We start from the raw sequence: 21,279 nt of genomic DNA, 5'->3' as shown, positions 1-21,279 counted from the left end.
AGTTTTGCAAAAGGGGCCACTTGTTCAGTGCTGCAAGACACTTGACCATGGCACCTTCTAGGCTTGCCTGCCCATGGTGGCTAGCGCTCACCTTGGTTCTACACCATGCCCAGGAGCTCTTGTGCCACCCTTTCCCATGGTCTTGGATATGACCTACCCATGTTGTTCTGGGAATCTATTTTCAGATTGGGCCAAAAGACATCAGACATTTGGGGGAAAAAAAAAAACCCTGGGATCTCTTTCTCTGCATCTGATTAAATGTCTCCATCCTACACCCCATAATCCCATGCCCATATTCATTCAAACTAAAATTTCCTTAAAAAGAATGGTATTCTCAGCAATAAACTGAATCTTGTCATAAATAATGAACAAATCCCTTCTAGGAAATTCTCTGTTTATATTTCCTGAACCTAGCATCTTATCTTACACAGACTGTCTCCATTCAATAAATTCCTCAGGCAGGGAGAGAGGGATGGAGGAATGAATGGAGGAAGGGTCAAAGGAAGGTTAGTAGGAAAGAAAACTTCCATGCATCTGCTTATGTAATTGAAAGAAAACAAGGTGCAAAATTCAAAAATTAAAAATAAATAAAAAACAAGGTGTAAGATGGGAAATAAAATACTAAGTTAAGGGGCCCATTGACTTTTGCAATAAGGACTGGGAATCTGGAGTTTGAGGGATTTTATACTCTTTTTGGTTCTTCACCTGTGTTCTCTCCTATTCTTTGTTCCTTATCCAGGGATGAAAAATGTGTATACTTCACTTGATTATATTAATATCTGATCATGTATCATTCTAGATGCAAGAGTCCACTGCATTCTTTTATATAGTGATGTTTTGTATTGGTTGGTCCTTACGGAAAATATGGTAGATGAAACTACACCCCCAAAACCAAAATCTACCTGCATTTACATTTCTTCTGTGAAACAAATCCAAATATCATCATCTCAGCTCATTTTTTCTGCAGTGACTTGGTTTTCACATGCTTCTGTCTTTCCAGTTTCACTATAGTTTTTGCTAAGGACTGGGAGACGAGAGTGACAGCCATATTTCCACTCAATTTACAACACTTTATTTCCACTACATATCACCTCACAATGTGTTCCTTTGTGGGACATTACAGGATCATTATTTTTAAAATGAAAGGTATGGTTTATGATTGACTGCTGTCTAATTACCCTCAATGTTTGTCAAAGCCAGTGCAGGAGACATAAGCTCTATTTTGCTGTTATATTGATGGTCAATTTTACAGCGCATTTGTGCTAGTAAAGAAAACTTCCTCAGCAAGGATATTTAGTGGAACAGACCCTTGCAAGTGGAACAAATCCCCTCAGCTTCATGATAAACAGTGAAGAAAATGATCTAGTGATCAAATTGGTCCATCCCATGCCTTCAAAATAAAAAGGGATAAGGGAAGCGGGTTAGAGACTACTGCTATAACACCAACTGTTGGTGATGGCAGTGGGTGGAGACTGAGCTGCAAATTTTCTATCAACTCAGTTCAGTTGCTCAGTCGTGTCTGACTCTTTGTGACCCCATGAACTGCAGCATGCCAGGCCTCCCTGTCCATCACCAACTCCTGGAGTCCACCCAAACCCATGTCCATCGAGTCGGTGATGCCATCCAACCATCGCATCCTCTGTCGTCCCCTTCTCCTCCTGCCCTCAATCTTTCCGAGTACATGCATAATAATTATTATTAGAATTTAGAATGATACCTGTCTGGAAGTAAAATCAAGTCTATTAGTATGATTCTTTTAATTGGAGGATAATTGCTTTACAATATTGTGTTAGTTTCTGCCATACATCAACATAAATCAGCCACAGGTATACATATGTCCCCACCCTGTAGAACCTCCTCCCCACCTCCCACCCCATCCCACCCTCTAGGCTGTCACAGAGCACCAGGTTTGAGCTCCCTGCATCATACAGCACATTCTCACTGGCTATCTATTTTACATATGGTAATATAAATGTTTCAACATTCCTCTTTCAATTGGTCCCAACCTCTCCTTCCCCCCTACTGTGTCCACAAGTCTGTTTTCTGTGTCTGCATTCTCATTGCTGCCTGCAAATAGGTTCATCAGTACCATCTTTCTAGATTCCATATATATGCATTAATATATGATACTTGTTTTTTTCTTTCTGAGTTACTTCACTCTGTATAATAGGCTCTAGGTTCATCTACCTCATTAGAACTGACTCAAATGCATTCCTTTTGATGGCTGAGTAATATTCCATTGTATATATGTACCACAAGATTTTTATCCATTCATCTGTCGGTGGACATCTAGGTTGCTTCCATGTCCTAGGTATTGTAAATAGGGCTGTAATGAACATTGGGTTACATGTGTCTTTTTCAATTCTGGTTTTCTCAGGGTATATGCCCAGTAGTGGGATTCCTGGGTCATATGGTAGTTTTATTCCTAGTTTTTTAAGGACTCTCCACACTGTTCTCCATAGTGGCTGTATCAATTTACATTCCCATCAACAGTGCAAGAGTGTTCCCCTTTCTCCATACCCTTTCCAGCATTTATTGTTTGTAGACTTTTTGATGATGGCCATTCTGACCAGTGTGAGGTGATACCTTATTGTAGTTTTGATTTGCATTTCTCTGATAATGAGTGATGTTGAGCATCTTTTCATGTGTTTATTAGCCATCTGTATGTCTTCTTTGGAGAACTGTTTGTTTAGGTCTTCTGCCCACTTTTTGATTGGGTTGTTTGTTTTTCTGGTATTGAGTTGTATGAGCTGCTTGTATATTTTAGAGATTAATCCTTTGTCAGTTGTTTCATTTGCTATTATTTTCTCTCATTCTGAGGGTAAAATCAAGTCTAAAAACTACAATCTTCAAGCAGGGATACACACAACAAAAGCAATTTATTTCTAGGACTGGAAAGCAGATTAAACATAACATAAAAATTAAACTTACTATGTTCCACAGTGTGAAAACAAATTACAGACCACAATCAGTCAATCAAAAAGAAATGATAAGTACTTTATTAAGTTAGCATAGACTGTACTTGTACAAACTGCAGAGCTGTCCTATCAGAGACTTGTAGAAAAAATATATAAGCAACTGTTGGTATGATAACAGGATCAAGTTCCACCTTGTATTTCAACACTCCCATTTTTATCCATCCAATTTATAGTAATTATTTGTTATTCTTCCTTATCTAGTCATATACAGAATATGATATTTAAAAGGATCCGTTTTCAATGATTTAGACACCATATTATAGGCATTCTCCACTGGAAGAAGTATTTTTTTCTTAGATCTTCAAAAGTGTGATATATATATGCTGGCCTGACCTTATGACTAGAAATGCTTAAATACTAATATATTTTTAAAATCAATAACTGCAAATGCCACATGACTACACTCATACACTGTGTTGTCAGGGAATTATTTTAGAATATTTTGAATAGTCAGCAGCTTATGATTCCAATAGTCTTCATGGGTATAATTCATTGCCTTTTCATTTCATGCACATTCAAAATTCTTACAAAAGAAGAATGATGAAAACAAAATATATAGTCTTGCCTCGATAAACTGTGATGCTCAGCAGTTGCACAGACACAAGTGTTGAATTTCAGGGTGGGGAGCAAAACAGTAGCCCTTCAGAGAGGGGTGAGCCGCTCATCTTCTGTCACAAAAGCATCATTAATGTGCCCTCCTTTCATGTCCAGGGGATCACAGGGGATGCCATTTTCAATCGTGATCACATTTTCACACTTATCTTCACTGTCTTCCATTTCAGATGGTCCTTTGTTCTTCCTAAATGCACATAAAAAGAATGATTGGGATCTAGATCTAGGAAGAGAAAGCATGGTCTTCTGTTCCAAGATGGAGATCAGGAAAGGGAAGAGAAACCTTAGAATGATTGGGAAAATGGGTGACATTGTGTATTTTCAAATAAATTTCAAGGATCATAAAAAGTTGATGAGGTGTAAAGATGGTATCAAGATCAGAAGTCTGCATGGATTATATATATATGAAAGAATATATATATTTATACAAATGAGTATGCTTGTATATACACATATATTCATATGTACATTCACACACAAATTGCATGAAGGAATGCGAGGGAAATGTATAATCAGATTGAAATGAAATATCAAGAAGCAAACTCATATTACTTTGTAGAAGGATGTAATCATTATAAACTGCAGGTATCATTCCTTGCCTCTACTCATTACAAAATAGTTGTATTCATTTGTAAGTCAGGTTTTTGGAACTCAGAACACATTTTACTAATTACATTACAATTCATAGCTATAATCCCAGGTTATTTCAAAAAATTCAATTTAACAGGATAAATTTTTAAGTTACTCATTCTCAGACCCTTTGAAAACCCTGATATCTCAACCTAAGTGGTAACCAGTCCCTTAATATTTCCCTGGGGTGTGGAAAAATATAGCCTTGAATTCAAAGATTCTTCCTGTCTTTTGTGAAAGGCCAAGACACTGAGCCAACTGTGCTCAACTATCACAAAGGAAGGTGGAGAAGAGAAACGTGAGTGAGTACCTCTAGGCAACCAGAGGGCAGAAGAGTTTCTCTGAGGATTATCATATCATAGGTTGTTGGGGCACCATGGAGGCACGATGTTAGGAATGAGGCTTCCAGACCTGTCAGAGATTCTCTTGTCCCAGAAATTTGTGGAAACTCCAGAGGCAGACCTGAGTGGATCACATGGCTGGGATGGTGGACATTGCCGAGGTGACCAGAATGGACTCCCACCACTATGAAAGTCCCTTAGAACCTTAGTGAGTCTCCAGTGGGTGAGGAAGTGATGAAGATGCCCCAGTGATGACCAAGGTCTATCAGTCCTACATGAGAGTTCATTTTCAAAGTGCTTTAAAGAACATGGTGGAGGAAGGCAGAGAAAAGAGAGAATGAGAGAGCTCTTGTTTACAAAATAATGACAACTATAATTAATGATGCTGGCTACGCTAAACAACAGATTTTCAGTGTAGATCCAACAGCCTTTTATTGGAAGAACATGCCACCCAGGACTTCCATAGCTAGAGAGGAGAAGTCAGTCCCTGCCTTCAGAGTTTCAGAGCACAGACTGACTTTCTTGTTAGTGGCTAATTAGCTGGTGACTCAAAGTTGAAGCCCATGCTCATTTATCATTCTGAAAATTCCAAGGCCCTTAGAACAAAGCCTGGATAACAGCACATCTTTTTACAACATGGTTCACTGGATATTTTTAAGCCCACTCTTAAGGAAAAGATTCCTTTCAAAGTATTACTGCCCATTGACAATGCACCTGGTCACCCAAGAGCTCTGATGGAGATATATAACAAGATTAATGTTGTTCTTATGGCTGTTAACACAGGACCCATTCTGCAGTCTATGGATCAAGGAGTACTTTAGATTTTCAAGTCATATTATTTAAGAAATACACTTCATCAGGCTAGAGCTGCCATAGTGATTGCTCTGGTGGATCTGGGCATAGTCAGTCAAAACATTCTGTGAAGGAGTCACCATTCTAGATTCCATTTAGAACATTCATGATTCATGGGAAGAAGTCCAAATATCAACATTCACAGGAGTTTGGAAGAAGTTGATTCCAATCGTCAGGGATAACTTGGAGGGGTTCAAGGCTTAAGTGGAGGAAGCAGCGCAGATGTGGTAGAAAAAGCAAGAGAACTAGAACTAAAAGTGGAGCCTGAGAATGTGACTGAATTGTTGCAATCCTGTGAGAAAACTTTAACAGAATAAGAACTTGCTTTTTATGGATGAGCCAAAAAAGTGGTTTCTTGAGATGGAATCTACTCAGTAAAATTGCTGTGAAGATGATGAAATGTCAACCAGGGATTTAAAATATTGCATAAACTTTGATAATACAGCGACAGGGTTTGAAAGGATTAACTCCAATTTTGAAAGCAGTTCTATTGTGGGTAAAATTGTACCAAACAGCATTGCATGTTACAGACAAATGTTTCATGAAAGGAAGAGTCAATCAATGTGGAAAACTTTGCTGTCTTATTTTCAGAAATTGCCACAGCCACCCAGCCTTTAGCCACTACCACCCTGTTCAGTCAGCAGCCATCGACACTAAGGCAAGACCCTTCTCTAATAGAAAGGTTATAATTTGCTGAAGGCTCAGATGATGGTTAGCATTTTTTATCTCCAAAATATTTTTAAATTAAGGTATGCACAGTGATTTTTTAAGACATACTGCTATTGCACAGTTCATAGTCTACAGTAGAATGTAAACATAGCTTTTAAATGTCCTGGGAAACCAAAAACATGTGGATCACTTTATTGAAGTCTACTGAAGCCTGCTACATGTCTGAGGTATGCCTGTACTTTTCTCGTTACCTCTTTTGCCCATTTTCTGTCTGGATTTATGACAAATAGCCACTGGAAGACTCCTAAGACGTACTTTCAGGTGTTTTACTCACAGGTTGCTTTCTTTTATTTTTAAATCCTCTTCCTGAACGATGCAGGAAGAACGGAAGTCACTAACACTCAATTTTATTTTTCAGGAAAAGAATTCATGTTTTTAGCAGAACATCAAATAGGAATGATCCAGAAAGATAAGTTTTATTATACTTAGAGAAATGCACAGGCAGTGAATCAGTTTATTACAGGACATACTGCGAAATGTGACAAAGGGCTGTATTACTGTTAGATAACCTTTGAGCTTCTTATCATGTCCCTCAGCCAGCAAGTTACTGAGTCTGCAGTTTGTGAAGGCCACAATGTCAAGACTCTGAACGACTGGATCTAAAGTCACAAAAGAATAATATGTGCATAATTTGCCATGAACACAGTTCTCATTTTGATACATTTCCATAGCTATTTTGCTCAGAATCTTTTTGATGAGAAATCCTTCTTCTAAAGAAGAGAAACTCGTTCTCATTCATCTACTTCTTCCTTTTTCGTTCTTTCCCATTCTTTTTGATGCCTGGTGGATCATTTTCCCCTTGTGACTGAGAGAGGGCAAGTTTCTTGACATGATCTACAAGTGTCCTGCCCTCTGCAATTTTTCTTCTAATTCCATAAAAAGCATTTTTTAATTGAAGAAACTGGCAAATGAACACTAGCAGTCATTACTTCTAAGACTACCATTGATTGCATTGCCACTTATTTCGGAATGCTCCATCCATTAAGATTTTTGTAATATGGGTTTCATACTTACATACACAAATTTCAGAGTAAAACTTGAATGTTAAAAACCTATTTATTGTTGTGAATAAGTATTACTCACTCCAAGCCTGATGAAGAGTGATTTAGGGAGAAACTGCATGACCTAGGGCTTTCCTGGTGGCTCAGATGGTAAAGAATTCACCTGCAGTGCGGGAGACCTGGGTTCAATCCCTGGTTTGGGAAGATCTCCTGCAGGAGGGCATGGCAATCCCCTCCAGTATTCTTGCCTGGAGAATCCCCATGGACAGTGGAGCCTGGCAGGCTACAGTCTATGGGCAAAGAACTGGACATGACTGAGTGACTAAGCACAGCACAGCATAGGCATTTTTTATGATAATTTGTAAATATAAATTTGTCACTAGGGTATCATTCCTACTGAACCATCACTTTTGTTTTTTAAAATCCATAAAAAGGGAGGGAAGGATGATTGAACTTTGGAGTTTTTCTTTTTTATTGAGCCCTTTCTGTTCACTTTAGGACAAGAACTATGTCTCTTCCAATGCATAACAGGCACTCAAAACATAGGTATTGAATGAGTGTTGGGTACTGTGAATGGACATGATGTGTTCGATGGTTACAGAATGTCAGTTGCCTTTGCTTTTTGGACAACGTGGAAAGTGATAGGATACCCATGTCTACAGGAGGAGGGGCCAAAGAATTCTAGTTCTCTGGTAGGTGATTTCACCTGGCTGGAGGACCTTCTCGTCACAGGAAATCACGCCCACCCAAAGTGGAACTGATTGTTGATTGCTGATGCGTAGGATGGACAGGGGAGTATCTTCACCCTGAGGAAGTGAAAACACAGCAGCCTGCCCTTACCTAGGTCTCTGGGACTACAACCCACCAACTTCCATTCCCAGCATTGGGGCTGTAATGGCACATTTGGACCTTTGACAGTAGCATGCACAATGGCAAAATAGTTTCAAGTGATTACAGTGAGATCTATGGTGTTGGAATGCTACTTGAATGTTATCAACTCCACCTATTTGAAATTAATAAACCATCAGTGAAGCCTGGCAAAAATCTATACCACTTCTAGTTCCTAAGGTATGAAAATGAGTATTTTCCTCCATCCATTTGAAAAAGTAACTCTTCAAGAAATACAAGAATTAGCACATGTGTGTATTTCCCTCCTCCATTCCTCTTTTTCTTCTTTCCCTCTTTTTTCTCCTTCTTCTGATAGATCCTATTCAAAATCTGCCTTGGGTTACTGTCTGAGTAACTTTGTGTAGAGCATCCATCCATCCATCCATCCAATTGTTTGTTTTATCACCCAGTTACTCTCTAGTCATCTATCCATCCACCCACACATCCATCCATCTATTAGTTTATTATCCAGCCAGCCAGTCATTGATTTGCATTCATTGATATATCCATTTATCTGTCTTTCTCGCTAGCCAACACACTCGTGTCTGTCCATCCAGCTTTAAGCACATTGCTGGAGTGTCTATTCTGTGCTGAATTCAGTTCAACTGTTTTTACAAAATGTCTTTTAATTTGTGTCTGACGCAGTCCATGGGGTCGATGAGGGTCGGACGCAACTGAGCAACTTCACTTTCACGCATTGGAGAAGGAAATGGCAACCCACTCCAGTGTTCTTTCCTGGAGAATCCCAGGGACGGGGAAGCCTGGTGGGCTGCCATCTATGGGGTCGCACAGAGTCGGACACGACTGAGCGACTTCACTTTCACTTTTCACTTTCATGCATTGGAGAAGGAAATGGCAACCCACTGCAGTGTTCTTGCCTGGAGAATCCCAGGGATGGGGGAGCCTGGTGGGCTGCCGTCTATGGGGTCGCACAGAGTCAGACACGACTGAAGTGACTTAGCAGCAGCAGTTCCTCCTGAGAGATTCAGGTTAAAAAAAATGGTGATGGAGCTGGGCAGGAACACAGCATTTTGTTTTTAAAAAATGTATCTTCTCAGTGCATCACATCTGGAGGCACTTGTCATTTTGTGTCATTGGTGGTGATATTCACCAAATTTCTTCCTTTACAAAATACAAATATCTCTGTATAATCAGTACATTGCTCATAGGAGTGCTGCATTGAGACCCTGTGAGTATCCTATTCTCTAATCAACTTCTACTCAGTGATAGTATCCATTGAGAAGCCTCCGCAGAATCAATTACTATTATATGGTGATTTTCTGTTTCTGTTACACCTATCCTGACCACTGAAACTTTCTCCACATCAGCAGAAAGTTGTTTCACTTTCTTATCACTTGTGTATTCACTGAATTAGCACTTTTATTTCCTTCAAGAACTTTTCCCTCACATTCACAACTTGGCTAACTGATTGGTGTAAGAGGCCTAGCTTTCAGCCTGTCTCAGCTTTCAACATGCTTTCCCCACTAAGCTCAATCATTTCTAGCTTTTGATTTAAAGTGAGATATGTGACTCTTTCTTTCACTTGAACACTTAGAAGCCACTGAAAGGTTACTAATTAGCCTGTTTTCAATATTCTTGTCTCAGGAAATAGAAAGGCCTGAGGAGAGGGAGAGAGATGGGTAAAAGCTGGTTGGTGGAGCAGTCAGAACACACAATATTCATCATTAAGTTTTTCTATATGGGCATGGTCTATGGAGCTCACACCCCAAATTCCAACAGTAACATCAAAGATCACTGATCACAGATCACCATAACAAATAAAAAAATAATGAAAATGACTGACACATTGCAAGAATTACCAAATGTGACACAGAGACACAAACAAATGCTGTTGGAAAAATGGTGCTGATAGACTTGCTTGATGCGGGCTGCCATAAAACTTCCATCTGTAAAAAACTCCCATAAAACCTCAATTTGTAAAAAACATGCAATAACGTGAAGCACAAGAAAAGGAGGTCAGTCTGCTTGTATTGGGTGGCCCACGTGGCGAGGGGGTGTTGAGTTTGCTCAAGATAAACGAGTGGCAGCTAAAACCAGAAAGAGTATTTCTGTCTCCCTTCAAACAAGATAAGGTTGAAAAGCCAAGGCTCAACAACAGCCAGAAAAACAACAAAGGACACACAAATATGATTTCAAAACGGGCCAGAGTTAATGATTGGGGAATTGCAACTGTCATCTAATCAGTGTAGAAGAGCCCTGGGAAACTGCAGCGTTGCTGGAACAATTTTAGTGGGCGTTGCAGCATAGTGAGACTGGTGGGCTTTGGCACCAAGGACATCTGGTTTAAATACTAGAACCATTACATTCTAACAATATGTGTGTAGGCAAGTCTCTTTTTATCTGCCATGTGATAGCAAAAACAATACGAATTACTGTCTATTACACAGACGACTGCTTTGTATACATCATCTTATCTAATTCCTACTGTAATACTATGTAGATTTTACTATCATCTGTTTTTGAAAGAAAGAACTGAGACTCAAACATGGAGAGCAACTTGTCTTTCAGAACTCACTGGTGAAAGGAATGGACCTGGAACTTACTTCATCTTCCCACACTTTGCTCAACACACATATTTGATTCCTATTGACTGTGTACATTTAAGGTTAGCAAAGTAAAACAATTATCAGCTCTAACGTTTCTCAGTTCATTTACATTTCTATTTTCAAGACAGTTCACTCACTTGACTGAGACTTATAAGACATGAAGTTTCAGTATGTGAAAACGTTGGCTGAGCCCCAGTCTCTTGCATGAAAAAATTCACACAAAGCCAAATGCACTTTTCTTTACTATTGACCTTATAGGAAGACAAATAAAACCAGAAGGAAATCAAGTGAATTTACTACTGATTCTAGTCAACTGTGACCATTAGCCAGTGTTTAATGTCCTGAGTCCTTGACCTGGCTTTGTTACAACTACAAGATTATCATCTCCTTATAGGCAAGGGCCACCCACGTTATCTCTGTACATCTCTTCCACAATACATTCTAGACTTCCTATCACAGAATGCATGGTCAATAAAGGAATGGAATAAGATATTTTTACCTCTCTGGGCCTTGGCATCTGGAGAAATGGATACAGATCATTGTTTAAAGTCCCTTCCTAAGATAACAACATTACAGCAGTCCATTTATATAAAAGATTCATGAATCAATTCTACTACATACATACAAGTGTGAAACTGCACTGTGTCTGTGACTTTCCTTTTATAGCCCAAAATGCCAGGTTGCATAGAATTAGCACTTTGTAACTGCTTTTTGATGGTGATGCTTCTTTACACTGATACAGCATTCCCCAGTGTCTAAAGCACTTGTGTGTACTCTCTTAATTTTGTCTTCCCATCAGCATAACTATTGAAGAAAATACTATCCTCATTTTCTGTATGTGACTGCATCAAGGCACTCAGCCAATAAATGCTAGGGCCTAAGACTGGGACCCAAAACCAAGAGTATCGATCCAGTGTTTTTTCAACTAAAACACACATCACATCATCAACTTCATCATCATTCCCATTATCACATCATTCCCACCATTAAAGCCATCACCATCATCACCACCATCCCCCATCACTGTCACCACCATCATCATCGCCATTATCATAAAGCTGACCAAAGAGCTAAAATACCCACTTCCAGCCTGGGGCTAGACACAGATCTAGTACAGATGTCATTGTCAAGTATATGCAGTTTGTCTTAGTTGCCTTTCCACCTACCCAACTTCCTAATCGTTCTCTAGAAGAAAAAAATCACTTTTCTAACTCTTTTCCTTCCACAAACCTCTTATTTCACAAACTGCTATTCTCAACTAGATGGTAATAGAGAAAGGAAGCAATCTCCTCAAATTTACTTCCCGAAGAGGCAGCAGTTGTGATGACATGCTGAAACCTGCTGGTTCAGACTTGCAAGAGGAGACTGTTAAATATTCAGAAATTTCACAGTGGATAGGAAATCAGCAAATGCTACGAATCAGGGTATTGTTTTTTTTTAGAGAGAAGGCTGATTAGCCAGTTCACCACTATTACAGTAAACAGCTGACCTAACAAGGCCTCTTGCTTTTTAAAATAGGTGTTTGTTAACTAATAAAATCTCAAGCAATAGGCCAATGAATTGGAGAAGCTTCTGCACTACTGTGGCAATATCTGGATGGAAAAGTGATCTTTTCCAGCATTCTTTAATCACAGAAATGGGTTAAGCTCATCTTGGATCATAATTACTATTTATTTAGTACATATTATACTTGATACACATTTCTCTCACCCAATCTTCACGGAAGCCCTGTGAGACCTTACCTCCCTCATACAGATGGAGAAATCTGATGATGCAACAAACCTCGCTCAGCTAACAGGTATAGCTAGTATTTGAGTTCACCTAGTTTGGGCCACAGTGACTGCACACTTTCCACCCAGAGGTTCTGAACAATCAGTGGAATGCTGTTATTGACACGGCCAACAGAAGAGTTAAAGCGTCACCTGAGAATTTTCCCAAAGGTAACTTAAAAGGTGCACATGTCTTAGATGACACTGGCACTCTTCTCTGTAGAAGTAGAAGGGTGATTCAGATGACCCTGTGGTCCCTCCTGATCCTCTAGGTTTAAGGTGTTCTATCACACAAACTATGTTCATTACTATCTAACCGGTCGATTGCATTCTTGAACAAATCTGTGTCTTCCTCAACACTAAAGGCTTTTGAGGGCAACTTCTATCTTTTCGACAAACAAACTTTCATCACAAAGATCAGAGTTCCTCCCACTTCAAACTGTACCCTCTCCCCACTTTTGAAGCAATACTTGTCCCAAGAGAAACCCAGTAAAATTTTTCCATATCAAGTGGAAAACCTAACAAATCAATTTTTCTTCAGAAGGTTATCATGACTGTCCTGTCTCTATTTGCTAATTATTGATGCTCTCCAGGTTGACACAGGAGATTTCTCCATCTGTTTTCCTGGTTTGAACATGAACTAAATTTGTGAAGGCAAGCTTGTAGCAACAGGGTCACTTCTCCCAAGCAACAGATTATGATGCTACACGCCCAATTATTATATTACTGGAGAGTTTGCTCAGAAGGAAGATAGCTGATCCCAGTACAAATGAACTGAAAGACCAGCAAAGCATGATAATAAAACAACACTAAGAGCTAACACTTACTCAGCACTTGCTGTGTGCCAGGCACATCTTCAAGAATGCTACTCTAATAACTTTTGATTCCAACAAATTAATTCTTTCTAACACACCTCACTGTCCCTCGAGCAAAGTTATCTATGCACAGATAGTAAAGAAACATTTAACCAACTTGACTCCAGCACCACAAACCATGTTCTCTTCAGCTTGGCTTCCCTGACTCATTGCCTGTGCTTCTTGATAGCCATACAGTTAATGCATTATATCCAAGAGCAGAATCTAGCCAGTAAATACTTTGAATCCAAGTAGTCCATCTCCAAAGCCCATTCTTCCACCAGCTATAGCATAGCATACTAGTGAGGAAATTGGAAAACAAGTGGATGAAGTCAATTCATGAAGGTTACAACTGCTAGAAAGCACGGAATCCTAGCATTTCCGGATTAATATAAAACTTAAAGCTATTAAACACAGGCATGCAAATATCGCAACAGAATTTTTCTAATATTCTAGAAAGCAAAAGAAAACAAATTAATAATTTGGATCAAGTCTCTCAGCATTACATGTCATGCCAAGAGCAAGAAAATCAAGCAATTACAACTTGATCTTAATCCTAAGTTTAATTCAGGGACTAGACATAGATCACATTCATTCCATAGCATTTCACTGACCATTTGTGAAAAACAATTGCAAAGCTGCAAATTTAAAATGATTACCTTCTGCTAATAACCAGCGTGAACCATATGGAAAGTGGAAAATCTCAGCAGAAACATTTACTCGAACACAAACTTGGCCAAACACAACCTGCATGTCCCATGTGGGCAGCAACACTTTTGAAAACCAATGTGTGTCCCTGTGATGCCCACTTCAAAGAATTCCTCTTCCTTGGTGTCAGAAGGGAAGGTTTAGAAGCATCAAAGTAGAGCTGAGGACTCTCTCCACTTGCCCCCTGAATCAGAGGTGCTTGTAAACAAGATTATTTTCTCCTTTCATTGTGAAAGCCTTGTTTCCTCCCTACCTTAGTAACTCTTTCACCACTCTGAAATTCTCTCTGGAAGTAATATCAATAAATTAGTGAGCAAAGCTTGCATGTGCCCCAGAATTCAGCTAAATGAACTCCATGAGTGGTAATCGAAATGTAAGTAGTTAAATTGGAAGCCCTCAAAAAAGTGAACTAGCTGGATATCATTAAAACATATCTCTTTCAATTGTACATCAACTAAGTTTCAATTAAAACAATGCATCTCCTTCAGAGAATGAACTTTAGTGGCTCCGTGTAGAGCAAAGGAACCTACATGTTCAACAAGTGTTCCAGGTGATCCTGATACAGGGAGATGATTCAAAGGCCCCTGTGAAGAAGACGGGTCTATATAAAATCACACGGCTCGAGGGAAGAGCGTCCGAAGGGAGGGAATGTAAAGACATCACAAAGTATCTGGTACAAGATGGTGGCTATAGGTACTGGAAGAGGCAGGCCAGGGAGGGTAGGAGAACAACGGTGGAAGAACTGGTATTTGGAGGGGGTGAAAACCAAAGTTTCACTCTGCCTATCAGAGAAGCCTGTAAGCTCTGTATATCCAGTGTAAAAAATCAGTACCCAGATGTCAAAAACAACTCTAGATATGGAATGGAGAAGGCAATGGCATCCCACTCCAGTACTCTTGCCTGGAGAATCCCAGGGACGAGGGAGCCTGGTGGACTGCAGTCCATGGGGTTGCAAAGAGTCAGACACGACTGAGCGACTTCCCTTTCACTTTTCACTTTCCTGCATTGGAGAAGGAAATGGCAACCCACTCCAGTACTCTTGCCTGGAGAATCCCAGGGACGGGGGAGCCTGGTGGGCTGCCGTCTATGGGGTCGCACAGAGTCGGACCTGACTGAAGCGACTTAGCAGCAGCAGATATGAAACATTTACATGGTGTAGAAAAGAAAGATGGCAATAGAAGTAGTCATAGTTAAGTAAGGGACTCTGGACTCCAAAAAGTGTCCAAAAACAAAAGCATAAGTGATATTTTGAAAATTGCCCACTTTTTCAGTTTTTAATATAAGGGATTCACTTCAGGTAGGGGAAAATCATCTCCTTCTTTTTCCAAGTCATGAGAAAACAGGAAAAAGCTCTTTCAATGTCTCCCTTTATACATATCTTACCTTCTATGTTGCCGGATTCCTGAAATAATCAATAGCATGGTTGCCACAAGGACGATGCAGAATATCACACCAAATATAATAATCCAGATGGGCACAGATGGGTCAGTAGGTGGTGCAAGAGTGGAAGGAATTCTTAAAAATTCCAGAGTCTGGTCATTCAAAAAGAAGGCATTGTTGATCCGGTTTCTATTCATTCTAAAATACAAGGATGATTAAAAACAAACAAGAGAGAAAAAACATTAGAAATCAAAGGTAGAGCCCTGTGTCCCCGGGATTACCACCCTCTCTGTAAACAGAGCATCTCCCCAGCAGAAGCCTCTAGGTCGAACAGTCTGATGAGGGCAATCATGCTGTGGTTTTCTGCTACAGAGGTGCTTGTCTATGCACTACTGCCCTCCATTGCCATGAATATTCTAGAAATCATGTGAAGTCCTGAGTTTTGAGCTCTGACCACCACATTTTATTTCCTGAGAGGTAGCATCTAGATTAAAATGAGGGAACTCTCTTTAGGTGGCTTACATAAACACCAACAGCCTGAAAACACAAACTAATATGTAAAAAGTGGGTGATAAACATAAGAATAAAAGGAAATCAGGAGCAGAAAGAAAACATGAAGCCAGGAGGAGCTGTGAATCCATCCGTTTGATCTTTTTTATTTTTTTCCATTCAATTCAACAAACAATTGCTGAAAACTTACTAAGTACCAGATCCTCTGCTAGGTGCTAGAGATACAAACGGTTAAAAAAATAAAAAAATACCCCAGTAGCTTCCAGTCTAGAACAACAGCCCACCAGTCCCTCCACAATCACAGTGCGTACAAAAAGTTCTATGAAAGAGGTACAAATGGGCACAGTGGGAATACAGCAGAGGTGTCAGCATAGTCAGTAGTCAGAGCTGGTTTCCTAGGAAGACAAGTTTTGAGCTGTGCTTTGAGGGACAAGTAGGAATACTGCAGACCCAAAGTACTCACTTCAGACCTGTAGTCCGCACAGGAACTGGAGACCCGGTATACAGTATGATTTGTTTCATCAACTGCAAGTAGTTCCATATGACTAAAGTAAATGGTGCTTTAGGAGCAAAAGTTTAGAAAAACACGAAGGTAAATGTGTTACGCTCCCTGGGGAAAATCTGCATTTTGGGTGGTGGTAGCAGTCAGGGAGGGGTTGGTAGCAAAAACTTATTTGATCCAAACTAAATTTCTAGCTGGAATTTGCAAATTAGGTCGATTTCTTGGAGACACTGTATGGTCTTTTCTGAATTTACACTAGACAAGCTGATTCCAACAACCTCTAGAGCAGAACTGAAAACCAGAATATGTGAACCTTAGGTGATGTCAAATTTTGTAGGAGCTGCATTAAAAAAATAGTAATAGGCAAAACTGACTTTAATATAATATATATTTGCCCAATATATCCAAGAAAATATCCTTTCAACATGTAATCAATAGTAAGTTGGTTCACATTTTATTCTGGGCACAGTCCTTGAAACTTGGTGTGTACTTGACAGAGCATATCTAATCTTGGATTAGATACATTTCGAGGTCTTGAGAGCCATGTGTGGCTGCTGAGTTCTGTACTGGACAGTGCACATCTTGAACCCGAGAGTAATAGCTTCAGAATCTCTGCAAACCAGTACCAGGGTGTCAGGAAAGACCACCCTCAGCAAATGAAAATCTACAGGGTGGCATGATTACTCATGTGAAGGAGAATCTTAGCCAGGTAATCTGCAGCACAGGACAATTTCAATGCAATTTTTATCAAACGATGGAACGATTTCTTTTTTTGTAACCTAGTTTTGATAACACAAAACTTTCCACAACATGACGAGCCCCCCTACCAACAGATAATGGTAAAATGAAAAGTTGCCTGCATTCTCATTCTCTCTACTTTCTTGCTTAGCAGTCAGGCTGATCAGAAGTTTTAGTTCAATACAAACTATATCTCCATCTACCACTGAAATCCCCAATAGGCATCAATCAACATGGATACTTTCTAGTCAAAATTGGCATTGAAAAAGGCCAGGTCCTCAGAACAGACCAAAAGCAGATATCTTGGAACTGATCTTTCACCCCTCACCTAATTCAAGAGGTGTGGATACTCTAGTAGAGTAGGGGAAAAACAAATCACTGGATGCGAAGGCAGTGTGCCTGCGTTCAAGTCGTCACTCTATTTTTCTCACATGGTGACCTGGGAAAATCAATTAATTTCCCTGAGCCTCAATTTTCTGATTTATAAAGCAGGGATAGTAATAATTAGTCAGAAATGACTGGTGTTGATACTAAAAGCCAAAGATGCATCAGAATATGCCTCGTGAACCTGAAAATATTAAGCAAAGCACTAGGTGGAACTAGTATCATTTTGCCCAATGACATAGATTCTTCAGCCTTGAAATTCCTATTAGCCGCCTTCTAGTTACCATCTCCTTTCTTTTCACTCTGTCCTGCCCTCCTGGTATTGTTTCCTTTAATTTCATACACTCCCAATGAACCCTATCCATACCCTGACATCAGTTCCCACTCTACTGGCCATCATGCACTAAACAGTCCTTCCTCCTGGGGCCTTTGAAACGGACATTTTGTTGTGAACATATTCATCTCCATCCTCCACCTTCAGCCTAAGCACTCCTCCTCCTCACAATAACTGAAGCCTAGTTTAACCACAGTGCCCCCATTTTCCTTGTAGTCCTCCCTGATCACAGGGCTTGAATAAAATCCCTTTTCTCACAAAATACAGGATTCCTAATTTTTACTCCCTAAGTAGTGGCTCTCAGCAGTATTCTTAGTGGTAAAAGTGTAGAAATAATTTAATTCAAACTTCTTCTTTAACCATTTTCCACTGGTACAGAGCTGCAATGCCTTCACTTCAGCAAGGGAAACAGATGGTTGTTCATACAAAAACATTTGGCATTCAAATATACACTGACTACCTTAAATGCTAACGTTTTACAAAGAGCAAATGAGTTCTTTCACTAGATATAATGAGGAAAATGTGCATTTCAATAACCTGTAAATCCCTTTGTAAGGAGAGTGAACTTTGTTTCAATCTTTCTTTCTCAGGATCAAGATTATATTGGGAACTCATTCTTTAGCTGAGCCACAAGGGAAGCCCAAAGTCTTTGATAGTATTTATTTTTCATTTATATGAGAGTCAAGATTTTACCCTTCTTTCCCTAAAAAGTACTTTTTAAAGCTAAGGACTGTACATTAATTCAAGAAGGTAAATCCTTAGAAACCCAAGAAATGTGTATATCTTTCTTGATTTCTAAATCAACTTGCCCAACACCAATCATGTGTGGGATCTGAAGTTTTGACACACATAAATTGCACACTAATTGAAATAAAAACTGCATCCTCTCCTTCCGTGCAGAAAGAAATATATTTCACTTTTGATGGTTTATTCTAATCCCAAGGAGAGGAGGAAGGGAACTGTCAGAAAAAAATGGGTAAAACTTCAAATGGGTGAAAAATATGACTGAGTGTCTGGCCAGTCTACCCGTCTGAACAATTTCCACCTTTTACTGTCTTTGAATTATTTTTCAGATTTGTAAGTTTGAGAAAAGTAATATAATGTAAATGATTCTTGTCCACAGAAAATCAGGTGAATTGTGTCTGGTGGAGCACTGCCAACAGATATACTGGCATATCTTTTAGCAAATAAACACCACAAATCTTCAATGCCTATATTTGCATGCTGCCTTGAAGTCGCCATTAAAATGGTTTTAACATCTTACTAGTTTCCTCATTAACTTATAAGATAATAAAATCTTTGATGAAAGTGAAAGTCGCTCGGTGGTGTCGACTCTGTGACACCATGGAGATAGTCCATGGAATTTTCCAGGCCAGAATACTGGAATGGGTAGCCATTGCCTTCTTCAAGGGATCTTCCCAACCCAGGGATCAAACCCAGGTCTCCCACATTGCAGGTGGATTCTTTACCACCTGAGCCACCAGGAAAGCCCAAATTCTTTGATAGCATTTATTTTTCATTTATTTATATAAGAGTCAAGATTTTACCTTTTTTTACCCCAAAAAGTATGCTTTAAGGTAAGGAATGTACATTAACTCAAGAAGGTAAGTCCTTAAAACCCAAGAAATGTGAATATTTTTCTTGACTTCTAAATAAAAGTCAAAAGTATGACTTGCCCCTCAAAACATTTTGCATTTAATCTACTCAACAACTCCCAGAGCAGAGTACCATAATTATTTCTGTTTTATAGATGGTAAGAGGAAAGCAAAAAGAGGGGAAGTAACTTGTCTGTATTCTAATAGCTACCAGAGGCAAAAGGACTATTCAAAACCCGAGCATTCAGGCTCAAGAATGCATGTGATGAACCGTCACTCAATAGCACCTTACAGGGCGTTCTTGCCAAAAGAAGACAGAATGAAACTTTCTTAGCTAATGTTTAAAGCAGAGCTTCTCAACCACAGCACGGCTGACACTTGGGGTTGAACAGTCCTTTGCTGGCAAGTGCTGTCCTGGGCACTGGAAGATGTTAACTGGCACCTCGAACCTCTGCCCACTCCATGCTGGTGGCCTCTGGCCCACCACAGCAAAATCACTGACACCTTAATAAACAAATCATTGTGAAGCAGAGAGAGAAGTCTCCAAAATCTATGAAAACAGCTGAATTAACCAACACGTTGATTTACCAGGAGAAGGCATACTTAGCAGTGATTACCTGATGGCTGACTGTACCTCAACAGCAGGAAGGGTGTGATTTCTTGAAGGATCAGTAACTACAAACCAGAACGACACCCGCTGGGTTACATTGCAAAGCAGGACGTGGGAAATTCTGCAGATGATGAGAAGAAAAAATATATAAGCAAAAAATACCAAATTGCACTGTAATTCCACTTCGGTGTCATGACCATCTTAAGAGGTATTTTAGCTATGAATTAACTAACTCATTTCTACTATTATGAAGACATGTCTCAATTAACAATAAAATAATATAGGAAATTTCCTTTATTTCAAAATCATAGGCTTGGGGATCATTCTTAAATAAGAAATTTACCAAGAGTAAAACAAACCCCAAAACCAAAAGGAATGACTCAGTGGAAGGCGGCAGGAATTGCAACCTCCATCAGCTGTTAGCTGACAGCATCCATTTCCTCGACACTTGGCCTGGCCTCCCTAATACTGAAGTCTTTTCTGTTTCCTCATCAAGATCTTTCTAGTGTCCTCCTCATTCAGCCTTCCACCTCTCAGAACCAGACAAATCTGTTGATCCACTACTTGCTGCCTCTGTTGGCCACTGTCTCTGCCCTTCTCTTACCCCAGTACTGAGGTCGGCCAAATAACACATTTTTGGACAGAGGGGCTCTAATGTTTGCAAGAGGCTTTGAACACTGTTTTTGTACGTATCAGCTTCCAAGTGTAAACTGGAAATGTGCCTCACTCTACCCTGTATACCTGGATCATTTCTTCTTTCACAAGAAAGAAATGGCATTAGTGTTTGGAGACAATATATGAATGCATGAAATCCATGAAGGTAGAAAATTACAGGAGAGTCCACACTAAACCAACATTGTCAGAAAATTACAGGAGAGTCCACACTAAACCAACCAAGTTCTTAAGAATTTTCTCCAGTTCTTAAGAATAAAATTTCCCAAAGTGACATTAGCAACCGTTCTAGAAGAAACACACAGCCTCTATGGATACAAGGAAATTCACTCTTTTCCCTTAAAGGAGCATTCAAGTGCATTGTGTTCTTTTTTACATACTGAAAGAGAATGCCCTTCTGTCAATTTTCCGTAGTTTTCAAGATCTGGTACAGATTATGTATTTGTTGCTAAACTTGGTCTCTGTTCAACAGTGCCGAACAGAAACAAGAGAGAGTTTTGGGTGAAGTATAAAAGAGTAGCTTTTACTGCTTTGCCAGGCAGAGGGGGCCACAGAGGGCTAATGCCCTAAAGATTATGTGACCCACTCTGGAGGGGGTAGTGAAGACTTTTATAGTGTTCAAGGA

General features: G+C 39.6%; 1 protein-coding gene across 14 annotated transcripts in view; it reads right to left on the bottom strand.

Annotated features, from left to right (window-relative positions):
- Window positions 1–2,976: 2,976 nt before the first annotated feature.
- Window positions 2,977–21,279, bottom strand: part of CLTRN (collectrin, amino acid transport regulator) — a 47,528-nt gene continuing 29,225 nt past the window's right edge. For 12 of the 14 annotated variants that reach the window (XM_070784281.1, XM_070784283.1, XM_070784285.1 and 9 more), the window contains 3 exons: window positions 19,990–20,103; window positions 15,313–15,507; window positions 2,977–3,777 (listed from right to left, as the gene is read on the bottom strand). In XM_070784281.1, coding sequence (XP_070640382.1) covers window positions 3,621–3,777; window positions 15,313–15,507; window positions 19,990–20,103 — 466 coding nt within the window. In that variant the 3' untranslated portion in view covers window positions 2,977–3,620. Of the gene's footprint in view, window positions 3,778–15,312; window positions 15,508–19,989; window positions 20,104–21,279 lie in introns of those variants that run through there. The other 2 variants (XR_011565299.1, XM_070784276.1) reach the window with 1 other exon arrangement.

This window comes from Bos indicus, chromosome X, assembly GCF_029378745.1.
Source record: "Bos indicus isolate NIAB-ARS_2022 breed Sahiwal x Tharparkar chromosome X, NIAB-ARS_B.indTharparkar_mat_pri_1.0, whole genome shotgun sequence".
NCBI classification, from domain to species: domain Eukaryota; kingdom Metazoa; phylum Chordata; class Mammalia; order Artiodactyla; family Bovidae; genus Bos; species Bos indicus.
The sequence above is the reverse complement of the archived record's forward strand: the minus strand, read 5'-3'. Positions and strand labels throughout refer to the sequence as shown.